We start from the raw sequence: 14871 nt of genomic DNA, 5'->3' as shown, positions 1-14871 counted from the left end.
GCCTTTATTTGTATGATCTCCCCTTTAACCTCCTTCATCTGAAGGGTTAAGTCATTTACAGACTGGTTACAAGAAGATAAGAGGATAAAAACATGCTTTATGGTTGGTTCCCCACTCAATTCCACTGCCTTTACAGCCTCTGCCTCTGCAGCCATGCCACTGTCTTCCTCCCCCTTCTGAGCCCCCAGCATTCCTTTATCAAGTCTCTCCTCCACCTCCTCCTCTCCTTCAGATCTCTCTTTGGATGTTTCCTGTGCCTTTTTCCCACCATCCACCCAGGCAAAACTTTTTAGCTTTGCTGCAGCCTCAAGACTTTTCTGACAGGCGGCATTTGCATTCACAGCATCCGCTCTGGCAGCAACGCCATCTTGGGTCCCTCCAGCCTCTCCTGCGCCCACGTCCTTCTGCTTCCTCCTCGTCATTTCGTCTCTCACCGGGCGGCTTCTGCGACTCCCCTTCACTCCTGGGGACTTCAGCCCGCAGGTACAGCACAATTTGAAACAAACAGCTGTGTCTGCACAGGATTATCTTGCTGGTAGCAGCAGAAGCTCTTTCCTCAGCGTCCACTCACATGGCCAGCTAGGACACGCCCCCCCAAAATGCCAGAATTAGTTTTTTGGTCGCCGTGACATTGCATTAAAATGCAATAACGGGCGATCAAAAGAACATATCTGCACCAAAATGGTATAATTAAAAACGTCAGCTCGGTACGCAAAAAAATGGTAATTAGACCTACCGGTAATTGTATTTCAAGGAATGCCATGGAGGACTTCCTTCTTATCCACAGAGGGACAGGAAACCACAAGAGTTTAAAAGGACCCTCTCCTTACCACCCGTCAGTGATTTTCCAAAGTAACACATCTGGATGGATGCAAGAAGAGAATTTCATTTAAACAAAAAATTAACATACAAATGTTACTGTACATCAAATTAGTATGGAATGCTTCTGCGAAAAGGGAGGGAACTAATAGTGCTGTCAGGATGGATTCCTGGAAATACAATTACCGGTAGGTCTATTTACCGTTTTTCAGGTCACCACCTGACACCACCATGGAGAAGTACCAAAGAAATAATGGTCTTAGGGCGGGACTACTGCATGAAGCACCTTCCTGCCAAACGCTAACTGTGTTGACACCACATCTAGTTTATAATGCTTGGAAAAAGTACTAAGACTAGACCAAGATGTGGCCCTGCAGATCTGATCAGCTGAAGCCCACCCTTTTTCTGCCCAAGAAGTGGCCATAGCCCTAGTTGAGTGGGCTCTGAGACTCTCTGGGTGGTTCTTCCCCTGTGCATCATAGGCTAAGCTTATTGTGGTTCTGATCCATCTAGCGATATTGGACTTTGATGCCTTCTTCCCCTTATTTGGACCTCTGTACTGAATAGATTATTATCCCTCCTCCAGGCCCTGGTTGCTTTCAGATATCTGAGTGCTGTCTCCCTGACATCTAAGTTATGGTAGGATCTTTCCTTCTGGTTTTCAGGGAGTTGGCAAAATGAAGGAAGCACCACCTCCTGATTCATATTTGAATCTGAGACGACCTTTGGGAGAAAAGCTGAATCTAGCCTTAAGGCTATGTGCACACGTTCAGGTTTTTTCGCATTTTTTCGCAATTTTTTCGCGCTAAAAACGCTATAAAAACTCATACATTATGCATTCTATCATTTAGAATGCATTCTGCATGTTTTGTGCACATTGATGCGTTTTTTCCACACAAAAAAACACATCGCGGCAAAAAAAGCATCATGCTCATTAATTTTGCGGATTTTCTGCGTTTTTCCCGCTATTGTATGCATTTGGAAAAAACGCAAGAAAAAATGCATCAAAAAACGCATCAAAACCTCGAAAAAAACGCATGCGGATTTCTGGCAGAAATGTCAGGGTTTTGTCAGGAAAATTTCTGCCAGAAATCCTGACGTGTGCACATACCCTAAGACTAAGCGATCCTTGAACACCTGGTTCTGAATAAATAAGGCCTGAAGCTCTCCTAGCTTATTTGCTGATGTGATGGCCACTAAGAATACTGTCATGAGCGAAATTTTACTGATCTCTAGGTCTTCTGCCAGATCGTATGGGTGCCTGCATAACATGTTAAGCACTAAATTTAGGTCCCAAGGAGGGACGGTTTTTCGTATTAAGGGTCTTAGCCTTTGAACAGCTCTGGAGAAACGGGCTACCCAAGGGTGTGATGATAGGGAAGAGTCGTAATATACACTGAGGGCTGCAATATGTACTCTTAAGGTACTAGAGTAGAGATGACTTCATCTGACAGGCCCCTAGATCTTAGGACTTGACGCTCAGGATCCAGGCTGATAGCTGGAGGGTTTCCGGTTGGGGTGCAGAACTGGACCCTGGTGGAGAAAGTCCTCAGAACAAATTGCACAACAACTTTTGGAGTCCAATTTCTCCTGTTACCCTTGGGAAAATACAAAACATGAGGGCTAAAAAATAATTTTTGTGAAAAAAAAAAGAATTTTTATTTTCACAGCTCTGCGTTATAAACTGTAGTGAAACACTTGGGGGTTCAAAGCTCTCACAACACATCTAGATAAGTTCCTTAGGCTGGGTTCACACTGCGTTGTGTGAACCCGTTTAACGGACTACGTTACACCGCGGCATAACGCGGTGTAACGTAGTCCGTTAACGCCGCCATTACTTGCAATGGCGAACCAATCGCTACCGCACGCCCACAATGAGCATGCGCTAGCGATGTGCCGCCATTGAGTGACGGACCCGAGACGCGGGCTACAGCGTTTCCGGGTCCGTCACTGCTAGCGTACTGCTAGCGCAGATGGAGCTAGCAGATGCTCCATAAAGTCGGCACTTGCGTTAGTGCAGTCCGTTTAACGGATTTGTTGAACGGACTGCACAACGCAAGTGTGAACCTAGCCTAAGGTCACACCAGACGTTTTTGCTGCGTTTTACAGTGCTAGCAAAGCTATCAGATTTCAGAAATCTCATGCGCACACATTGGGGTTTTTGTCATCAGGATTTTGGGCTTTGCACGGGTTTTTGGACAATAGCATATCACTTCTTCCAGTGTTTTTCAACCATTGATTTGAAAGGAAAAAACGCAGCAAAAAAAACGAGGAAAACATGTATTTTTTCTGCAGCTTCTTTCCTGCCAAGAGATCAAGCATTGCTGCAGAAAAACGAACACTGGAAAAACAGCTAGTGTGAACTTACACTAATTGTGGGGCATCTGGACAAGTGGCACACAACAGCCTCTGATTGGCACTGTCTGCATCTTGGATTCATGCCTCCTAGCCTTGGCACTTCCTTTAGCTAGCATCCCTACACGGGCCAAGATTACTAACCACCTAGGCCACCTGAAATAGAAGCCAGCGTTACTGCCTGTGTTTCACCACACAAAATGCAGCCCATTTTACTTGTGGCAGACTGTAGTAACCATGCCCTACTAATGCTTGTGTGAACAGTGGCAAATGTCTATGAGGCTTACTTGGGATTTGCTGAAATTGTCTTACGAGGCTCTGTGTGGTGGAGCAGTACAATTGGGGGATCAGGCTCTGTGTGTTGGAGCAATACATTTGGGGGGATCAGGCTCTATGTGGTGGAGCAATACATTTGGGGGATCAGGCTCTGTGTGGTGGAGCAATACATTTGGGGGGATCAGGCTCTGTGTGGTGGAGCAATACATTTGGGGGGATCAGGCTCTGTGTGGTGGAGCAATACATTTGGGGGATCAGGCTCTGTGTGGTGGAGCAATACATTTGGGGGATTCAGTAAACGTGACTGATCTACGAGGCACTGTGACTGAAAGAACTTGTCCAGTAAACATGACTGAACTACATCACACTGACTAACAGAACTTGTCCAGTAAACGTGACTGAACTACATAGCACTGTGACTGACAGAACTTGTTCAGTAAAAGTGACTGAACTACGTAGCACTGTGACAGAACTTGCTCAATAAACGTGAGTGAACTATGTGCCACTGTGACTGTCAGAACTTGTCGAGTAAATGTGACTGAACTACATCACACTGTGACTGATAGGACTTGTTGCGGACTGCGCCTGTCGCTGATTGGTCGTGGGCGGCTGGCGCGACCAATCAGCGACGCGGGATTTCCGTTACAGACAAAATTAGACGATTATATAGAAGATGTGGGCTACATTATATTCTATGGGGGCTGTATTAGATTTTATGAGGGATACTCATCATACTCTTTGATGGCGCTACATTATAAACTATGGGGAGGAGGGCTGTATTATATTCTATTCGGGGCTACATTATATTCTATGGGGGCCTGTATTATATTTATATTCTATGAGGGGTGATTGCATCATACTCTGAGGAGGCTACACTATATTATATGAGGGAGGCTGCATTATATTCTGTGGGGGGGGGGGGTTACATTATACTCTATGGGGTGGTGGCTGCATTATACTATATATGGGCTGCATTATACTGTATTGAGGACTATAGGGAATACATTATACCATATGAAGAACTATGGGGTGCATTATACTATGGGAAGTGAATTGTACTACAAGGATGACTATGGCGGTGCATTATACTATGTGGAGCACTGTGAGTATATTATGCTATATGGAGGACTATGAGGAATGTGTTATACTATGTGGAGGACTGAGCAGTGTATTTTAATATATTGAAGACTATGAGGAGTGTATTATACTATATGGAAGACTATGGGGCATATATTATATGGAGGACTATGGGGTGTGTATTTTACAATATGGAGGACTGTGGGGTGTATTATAATGCTGCATATTTATCGAGTGATTGGATTGTTTATGCCGGAACAAAAATCATTGTTCTCAGCAGCACTGATAACCTGATACTGTATGGTGATCTATTAGTGATCATTCTGTCCCCATCATTCTTTCTCAGACTGTGGAAAGAGGCCAGGAAACAAGCGTTGAACGACTTCAATATTGTCGATCACACTCGTTTAGCGGCCTGAACTCAGCGCATGCACAGTGCTTTGCAAAAGTATTCGGCTCCCTTTTCAACCTTGTCCCACATATCATACTTCAAACATAAAGTTACCAAATGTAATTTTTTGGTGAAGAATCAACAACAAGTGGAACACAATTGTGAAGTTGAACAAAATTTATTGGTTATTTTAAATTTTTTTGTAAATTCAAAAACTGAAAGGTGGGGCGTGCAATATTATTTGGCCCCTTTACTTTCAGCGCAACAAACTCACTCCAGAAGTTCATTGTGGATCTCTGAATGATCCAATGTTGTCCTAAATGCCTAATGATGATAAATATAATCCACCTGTGTGTAATCAAGTCTCGGTATAAATGCACCTGCTCTGTAATAGTCTCAGGGTTCTGTTTGAAGCACAGAGAGCATCATGAAGACCAAGGAACACAACAGGCAGGTCCGTGATACTGTTGTGGAGAAGTTTAAAGCCAGATTTGGATACAAAATGATTTCCAAAACCTTAAACATCTCAAGGAGCGCTGTGCAAGCGATCATATTGAAATGGAAGTAGTATCATACCACTGCAAATCTACCAAGACCCGGCCGTCCCTCTAAACTTTCATCTCAAACAAGGAGAAGACTGATCAGAGATGCAGCCAAGAGGCCCATGATCACTCTGGATGAACTGCAGAGATCTACAGCTGAGGTGGGGCAGTCTGTCCATAAGACAACAATCAGTCGTACACTGCACAAATCTAGCCTTTATGGAAGAGTGGCAAGAAGAAAGCCATTTCTCAACAATATCCATAAAAGTGTTGTTTAAAGTTTGCAACAAGCCACCTGGGAGAAACACCAAACATGTGGAAGAAGGTGCTCTAGTCAGATGAAACCAAAATCGAACTTTTGGGCAACAATGCCAAATAATATGTTTGGCGTAAAGGCAACACAGCTCATCACCCTGAACACACCATCCCCACTGTCAAACATAGTGGTGGCAGCATCATAGTTTGGGCCTGCTTCTCTTCAGCAGGGACAGGGAAGATGGTTAAAATTGATGGGAAGATGGGTGGAGCCAAATACAGGACCATTCTTGAAGAAAACCTGTTGGAGTCTGCAAAAGACCTGAAATTGGGACGGAGATTTGTCTTCAAACAAGACAATGATCCCAAACATAAAGCAAAATCTACAATGGAATGGTTCCCAAATAAACGAATCCAGGTGTTAGAATGGCCAAGTCAAAGTCCAGACCACAATCCAACCGAGAATCTGTGGAAAGAGCTGAAAACTGCTGCTCACAAACGATCTCCATCAAACCTCACTAAGGCCTGTCCCACACGTCCAGATAATTCCGATACCGGAGAAATCGGTACCGGAATTATCCGTGTCCGTGTGCTTACGTAGCACATCAGTGTGGCACACGTGCGGCAGCCGTGTGCCGACTGAGGACCACACGGACCGGACCGTGCAGGAGACAGAACTACAGTTAAGCGCTGTCCCCTGCGTGCGGTGCAGAAGCTGGTGTTCATCCCTTCCTCCCAGCAGCGTTCGCTGGACAGGAGGAATGAAACGTCTTTATTTTTTCTTATCCCTTAAAAGTAAAGTTTGTGCGTTCCCTCCCGCCTCCCATCCCCTGTGCGCCCCCCCCCCCCCCTGTGCATATTCCTCACTGTAATGAGCGGGACCACGTGACCGCTCACACAGCACAGGCTGCAGCCGCTGAGAGGAGACATCGCTGGAGCTGGGTGTCGGTGATTATTTCCTGGCAAGCGGGGGGGGGGGGGGGATGGGGTGTCGCACAGGGGATGGGAGGCGGGAGGGGACGCACAAACTTTATTTTTAAGGGAAAAGAAAAAAAAAGACGTTTCATTCCTTCTGTCCAGCGAACGCTGCTGGGAAGAAGTTATGAATACCGGCTTCAGCACCACACGCGGGGGGACAGCGCTTACTATAGCAATGTCTCTCCTGCGGGCGGTACGTGCACACGGGGGAGGAGAGTGCACACTGTTCTCCGTGTGCACATGTGCGGGATGCTTTGCGGACCGTGCTGCCGGAGAAAAACGGACATGTCTCCGTGTTTTCAACATGGACACACGGTCCGTGAAAACACAGAGACATGTGCATAGACCCATTCATTTGAATGGGCCGCTCATTTACAGTAATGAATATGCGGCTCCACCCCTATGGGAAGTGGAGCCGCATATTCATGATTGTAATGGGTGGCCCCACGTGACCGCTCATACAGTAGAAGGTGCGGCCAGGACAGGAAGCAGCGCCAGCCAGCGAGGGAGCCGGGTGAGTATTTTAATAACAGCGGGGGGGCTCACAGGGGGTGGGGTCATGGATCTTTATTTTAAACACAATTATTAATATCTTCTCTACAGCAAACGCTGCTGCAGGGAAGATATGAATCGCAGCTTCAGCACCAGTGGGGGGGACAGCGCTTACAGTAGCGCTGTCTCCTGCATGGCACATGGACTGCACATGGACAACATCCGTGTGCGGTACGTGTTTTACACAGACCCATTGACTTTAATGGGTCCGTGTAATCCGTGCGCTCCCACGAACACTGACATGTCTCCGTGTTTGGGAAAAAGAACCGTAAGCACTACCCTGTGAAGGTGCCCGGGTAGGATCCCACACCATATATCAATATAAAATAAACCCGGCACTCAACTTTTGGTGAATCTCTTGGGATTTATTAACAAGAGAGAAGATATCTTCTCTCTTGTTAATAAATCCCAAGAGATTCACCATAAGTTGAGTGCCGGGTTTATTTTATATGTCTCCGTGTTTGGCACACGGAGACACGGTCCGCAAAAAATCAATGACATCTGCACAGATGAATTGATTTCACTGTGTCTACGTGTGTCAGTGGCTTCGGTACGTGAGGAAACTGTCACCTCACGTACCGGAGCCACTGACGTGTGAAACCGGCCTTAATGAGATTCTTGTGCCCTAAGGCGGGGCTGGGGTATGTGGTGCTCTGATTAGGTATTCATAATGCAGACTGCTGACAGGTCACTGATCCCTCACTGACCCGCCCCACAGTTTGCAAAATGAACACCAGCACATACTGAGTAAAAAAAAAATGCTTCTGCAGGCGGGTGCCGGCCGTGGTACCTGTGCTGCAGCATAATCGCATGGTTACCGTGCACTAAATTATTTTGCAGATTTATTTGAGCGAAAAAAAGGCATTTTGAAAATGGTGCCCGCTGCGCCTGCGCAGTAGCAGATATTGGTTTGTATAGAGATCCAATAGCTTCTGTTGCGCAGGCGAAGGAGGCACCATCTTGCTGAAGAAAATGTCCTCCACCAAGATTGCGCCGCCCGCAAGATGTGCAGCTGTCGGCGATCTCTGAGCCGCTACGGCGCAGGTGAGGGCAGCACCATTATATATATATTATATCACTAGATGGTGGCCCGATTCTAACGTATCGGTATTCTAGAATATGTAGGTAGTATACAGCACAGGCTACGTACTATATTGCACGATTACGTAGTATATAACACAACCGACGTAGTATCTAACATAGCTACGTAGTATATAACAGAGCTACATAGTATGTAACACAGCGTACGTAGTATATAGCAGAGCTACGTAGTATATAACATAGCCACGTAGTATATAACATAGCCACGTAGTGTATTGCACAGGTATGTAGTATATTGGTCAGCCACGTAGTATATAGCAGAGCCATGTAGTATATAACATAGCCACGTAGTATTTTGTAAAGCCACGTAGTATATTGCACAGGCACATACTGTAGTATATTGCACAGCCACATAGTATATAACACAGTCGCGTAGTGTATTGCACAGCTACGTAGTGTATTGCACAGCTATGTAGTATATTGGTCAGCGACGTAGTATATAGCAGAGCCATGTAGAATATAACATAGCCACGTAGTATATTGTAGAGGCACGTAGTATATTGCATAGCTACGTAGTATATTGCACAGCCACGTAGTATATAAGAGCCACGTAGTATATTGCACAGTCGACGCAGTATATAACAGAACCGACACAGCCACATAGTATATTGCACAGCTAAGTAGTATATAACACAGAGCACGTAGTATATTGCACAGCCACGTTGTATATTGCACAGTCATGTTGTATATTGCCTAGCTATGTAGTATATAGCAGAGATGTAGTATATAACAGAGCCCATGCAGTATGTAACACAGCCCACGTAGTATATAGCAATGTGGGCACTATAAGCGTGGTTAAAAAAGACTTAAAATAAAAAATAAACTTATACTCACCCTCCGAAGGCCCTTGAAGTCCTGGCGCCTGTGTGCGGTGCACGCGGCAGCTTCTGTTTCCAGGGTTGGTATCAGCGCAGGACCTGTGATGACGTCGCGGTCACATGACCGTGACGTCACGGCAGGTCCTTCTCGCATAGCATCCTTGGCACCGGAACTTGCCGCTTGCACTGGCGAGGACAACGCGACGTCGGAGGGTGAGAATAACTTTTTTTTTTTTTAAATTGTTATTGTTTGTAACATTAGATCGTTTTACTATTGATGCTGCATACGCAGCATCAATAGTAAAAAGTTGGTCTCACAGGGTTAATAGCTGTGTTAACGGAGTGCATTACACCGTCCGTTAACACTGGCATTAACCCTGTGTGAGTGCTCAGCGCTGACTGCAGGGCAGTAAAGCAGTGGCCATATCGCTGCCAGACTATGGCCGTCGCTGATTGGTCGTGGCAATGGTCGTGGGCGTTTTGCCACGACCAATCAGCGACTTGGATTTCCATGACAGACAGAGGCCGCGACCAATGAATATCCGTGACAGACAGAAAGACGGACAGACAGGTATTCTAGAATATGTATGTATATATATATATATATATATATATATATATATATATAGCAGTTACATAGTATATAGCACAGGCCACGTAGTATATAGGAGCCATGTAGTATATAGCAAATACTACGTGGCCTGTGCTATATACTATGTGACTGCTATATACATACATACATATTGTAGAATACCCGATGCGTTAATTAACCCTGTGTGAGTGCTCAGCGCTGACTGCAGGGCAGTAAAGCAGTGGCCATATCGCTGCCAGACTATGGCCGTCGCTGATTGGTCGTGGCAATGGTCGTGGGCGTTTTGCCACGACCAATCAGCGACTTGGATTTCCATGACAGAGGCCGCGACCAATGAATATCCGTGACAGACAGACAGAAAGACGGACAGACAGGTATTCTAGAAAATGTATGTATGTATGTATGTATGTATATATATATATATATATATATATATATATATATATATATATATATATATATATATATATATAGCAGTTACATAGTATATAGCACAGGCCACGTAGTATATAGGAGCCATGTAGTATATAGCAAATACTACGTGGCCTGTGCTATATACTATGTGACTGCTATATACATACATACATATTGTAGAATACCCGATGCGTTAATGCAGGCCACGCAATATATAACAGTGGCCACGCAGTATATAACACAGCCCAAACAGTATATAACACAGCCCACGTACTATATAACACAGCCCACGCAGTATATTACACTGGCCACGTAATATATAGCACAGCCCACACAGTACATAACACTGGCCACATAGTATCTAACACTGGCCAGGTAGTATATAGCAGCCACGCGGTATATAACACAGCTCACGTTATAGCACAGCCCATACAGTATATAACACTGGCCACGTAATATATAGCACAGCCACGCGATATATAACACAGCCCACGTAGTATATAGCAGTGTGGGCACCATATCCCTGTTAAAAAAATAATAAAAAATAGTTCTATACTCACCCGCCGGGATCCAATCCAGCGAAGCTCTGGCAATAAGCACGGCTGACGCCATCTTCCGTTCCCAGGATGCATTGCGAAATTACCCAGATGACTTAGCGGTCTCGCGAGACCGCTAAGTCTTCTGGGTAATTTCGCAATGCATCTCTGGGAACAGAAGATGGCGGCAGCCGCGCGCGGCTCGGCGGACTACGGAAGGTGAGAATAGCAGGTTTTTTGTTTTTTTATTATTTTTAACATTACATCTTTTTACTATTGATGCTGCATAGGCAGCATCAATAGTAAAAAGTTGGGGACACAGGGTTAATAGCAGCGGTAACGTAGTGCGTTACCGGCGGAATAATGCGGTCCGTTACCGCTGGCATTAACCCTGTGTGAGCGGTGACTAAATGTCGCGCCGTCTGGGCGCGACCAATCAGCGACATTGTCCTGGGATTTAAATCCCGCTTCGCTGATTGGTTGCGCCCAGCCGGCTGGGCGTGACCAATCAGCGAAGCGGGATTTAAATCCCGCGCCAATGTTGCTGATAGGTCGCGCGTGACGGCAGGGCGCGACCAATCTGCGAAGCGGAATTTAAATCCGGCACGGCAATGTTGGCTGGGCGCGACCAATCAGCGAAGCAGGATTTAAATCCCGCAGCAATGTCGCTGATTGGTCGCGTGGTGCCTTGCGGTCTCGCGAGAGATGACATAGTGGTCTCGCGGGAAAGGCCTGTTGTGGATCTGAGAGGCCGATGGACAATGAGTATATAATGATTTTTTATTTTTTTTTTTATTATTTTTCACATTAGATCTTTTCACTATTTTCACTATTGATGCTGCATAGGCAGCATCAATAGTAAAAAGTTGGTCACACAGGGTTAATGGAGTGCGCTACACCGCGGCATAACGCAGCCATTAACCCTGTGTGAGCGCTGACTGGAGGGCAGTACGGAGCGGGAACTGACTGTGGGGAGTAAGGAGCGGCCATTTTTCCGCCGGACTGTGCCAGTCGCTGATTGGTCGTGGCTGTTTTGCTGCGACGAATCAGCGACTTGGATTTCCATGACAGACAGAGGCCGCGACCAATGAATATCTGTGACAGACAGAAAGACAGACGGAAGTGACCCTTAGACAATTATATAGTAGATTATGTAGACTAGGGGCGGGTCAATGAGGGATCAGTGACTTGTCAGCAGTCTGCATTATGAATAGCTAATCAGAGCACCAAATACACCGACTGCGCCTTAGGCAGATTTCATCAACCCAGGTATCATTTTATTCAGAATAATGATGCCGACCTGACATTGTGTGTAGGTTACTGTGCACAATCCTGCTGACAGGTTCCCTTTAATTATTTGAATGAGTAACTTTTTTTCAGGGGTTAAATGACTTTGAGCCACTGATTTCACACCGCCATTATACAGATAGTGATGCCCCACAACCAATTCAGGTCACTGCAGCCTGGTCCAAATGGGTACCAGACATCATAACTGGCATCAGAGTGGGCAGAAAGCCTTTAACAATTGATGGGAGGATAAGAGAAATAATCTGTGCTGCTGTATAGATTCAAGAACTCCACAGGACGGGATGAGGAATCATGCAGTTTATTCTCATCTTCTTCATCAGGACCACCGCTCCAGCACGTGAAGAATGATACCAATGGGGGCAGTGTGCCTGTGTGGGGTCACACGTCTGTAGTGACAGAGTAGGAATATAAGCTTGGCACAAGTTACTTTGCATACTTAAAGGGATAGGATCTTACGCATGCATCGAATTCAGGAGTGCCATGCTTTAATCTTCTGTAGTCAGAATCACTGCACAAGTCCGGACAACCCCTTAAACTCTTAAAGGGAACCTGTCACCCCGTTTTTTCAGATTGAGCTATAAATACTGTTAAATAGGGCCTGCGCTGTGCGTTACTATAGTGTATGTAGTGTACCCTGATTCCCCATGTATGCTGAGAAATACATTACCAAAGTCGCTGTTTTCGCCTGTCAATCAGGCTGGTCTGGTCAGGTGGGCGTGTTCACAGCGCTCTTTTCTTCCCCAGCTTTCCGTTGGTGGCGTAGTGGTGTGCGCATGTCCAGAGTTCCGAATTCCCTGCGCCCACGTGAAGACACAGCGCGCGATCTGCGCTGTAATCCCTTGCATCGGTGGGGGCGGCCATCTTCCTGGGGCCGCGCGTGCGCAGATGGAATGCTCTGCTGCACGGGGCTTCATGAAAATGGCCGCGGGATGCCGCGCGTGCGCACAAGAGATCGCGGCGGCCATTTTCCCAAAGCCGAGATGCAAACTCCCACCTGACCAGACCAGCCTGATTGACAGGCGAAAACGGCGACTTTGGTAATGTATTTCTCAGCATACATGGGGAATCAGGGTACACTACATACACTATAGTAACGCACAGCGCAGGCCCTATTTAACAGTATTTATAGCTCAATCTGAAAAAACGGGGTGACAGGTTCCCTTTAAAATAAACCACTTATTCAAATCAGTAGAAAGTTGAAATTTGCTCACTTTCATGCCAGCTTTGTCTTGATAGGTAACCAGTAACCACTGTGTCAGCATGAGAAAAAAAAGGTTTTGATGTGGGCCTTCCTGTTCTGTGCTCCTGCTGTAAAACCAGTGGCCCAAGGCCATTACCCTTTAAAAACATCAGCTACTTATTGAAATTGATTAAATCGACTTTGATGCCAGTTCTGATGCCCACAGCCCGTTAGGGCCAGGCTGGAGAGACTGGGGTTAGACGTGGCATCACCATCTGTGTGACTGCAGTGTGAGATCAGTGACCCAAAGTCATTTAAGCCCTTCCATAACACTTTGCTGCCCACTTTAGTGCCAGTCTTATCATTTTGTAGCAGCTTTCAGTGTAGTGACATCAGGGCAGCTCGCTGCATTGTATTTTATTGCTCTGATTTTTGTTATTAAACCTGTAAAATAAAACATAAGAAGTCACCTTCAGCCTCGTCTGTGTCTGCAGGGCAGCACACACCCCCCCCTGTGCCACCACGGCCCTTAGTGCCCCACCCCCCGTGCCACCACGGCCCTTAGTGCCCCACCCCCCGTGCCACCACGGCCCTTAGTGCCCCACCCCCCCCCCCGGACCAGTGGGGTCGCACAGCTTACCGGAGCGGGTACCCCAGCTGCAGGAGGTGCAGGACGGTGAGGCATGAAGGCCGCAGGATGAACCTGGAAGTCCAAAAGCGCCCCACCACCAGCTCGGCCTCGCTGCCCGCAGCACTGGGGTCGGCCCAGCAGGGGGTCGCAGCAGGCGGGCAGTCCGGTGGTGGAATGTCCACGGCAGTCCTGTGACTTGGCTCAGGGGGGTGAAGTGTGGTGGAGCGTCCTACGCCGGGGTCGCCCACTTCTGCATGAGCCGTCTGTACAGGCACCGCAGCTACAAGACTGGCAGCGGGGCCCACGGCGGTGGCATGGCCGGCATCACTGCAGCGCTTCCTGTCCCCGTCGGCCGGTACATTGCTAGGCTCCGAGTCCTGCCGGTCCACCCAGTACCAGCCCCAGCTGAGGAGCTGTAGCACGGAGGAAGACAGCCCGTACAGGCCGATATACACCACTGCCCAGGCCGTGTCCCCCGCCTTGCAGTAGCGCACTGTGCTCCACACATCCGAGCCCAGGTCCACGAGGAAGGCGACGGTTCCGAACAGCGCGAATACCAAGTCCTGGAGCCGGTAGATGGACGGCGCGCAGTGCAGCATCCCGGAGAGCAAGCTGCATGGGAAGGGCGGGAAGCTGGCCGGGGCTATTCCTGTCAGAGAGTTTCACAACAGTGGCTTGTGTGCGTGCTCCTGGCTAGTCCTAACCCACACAAAGCTTCTCGTTCTCATCTACCTGTGGTGTTAATTCACCATGACTAGAAGTGTAAAGGTACCGTCCGCTGCAGCGTCGCTGTTTAGTCGTTGTGTGTCACAGACAGCTCTCCAGCGACCAACGATGCCGAAGTCCCCGGGTAACCAGGGTAAACATCGGGTTACTAAGCGCAGGGCCGCGCTTAGTAACCCGATTTTTACCCTGGTTACCATTGTAAATGTAAAAAAAAAAAAAACAGTACATACTTACATTCCGGTGTCTGTTCCGTCCCCCAGCGACAGCTTCCCTGCACTGTGTCAGCGCCGGCCGTAAAGCACAGCGGTGACGTCACCGCT

The 14871-nt window shown here is 47.2% G+C and overlaps 1 protein-coding gene across 4 annotated transcripts in view; it reads right to left on the bottom strand.

Moving 5' to 3' along the window:
* Window positions 1–14499, bottom strand: part of XKR8 (XK related 8) — a 194992-nt gene extending 180493 nt beyond the window's left edge. For all 4 annotated transcript variants that reach the window (XR_011319244.1, XM_069756644.1, XM_069756643.1 and 1 more), the window contains exon 1: window positions 13835–14499. Coding sequence is in view for 3 of the 4 variants with exons in the window: in XM_069756644.1 (XP_069612745.1) it covers window positions 13835–14424 (590 nt within the window). In the remaining variant the exon portion in view is untranslated. The remainder of the gene's footprint in view (window positions 1–13834) is intronic.
* Between the last annotated feature and the right edge of the window lie 372 nt (window positions 14500–14871).

Source organism: Ranitomeya imitator, chromosome 3 (assembly GCF_032444005.1).
Source record: "Ranitomeya imitator isolate aRanImi1 chromosome 3, aRanImi1.pri, whole genome shotgun sequence".
Taxonomy (NCBI): Eukaryota; Metazoa; Chordata; class Amphibia; order Anura; family Dendrobatidae; genus Ranitomeya; species Ranitomeya imitator.
This window is presented reverse-complemented; position numbering and strand designations above follow the sequence as displayed.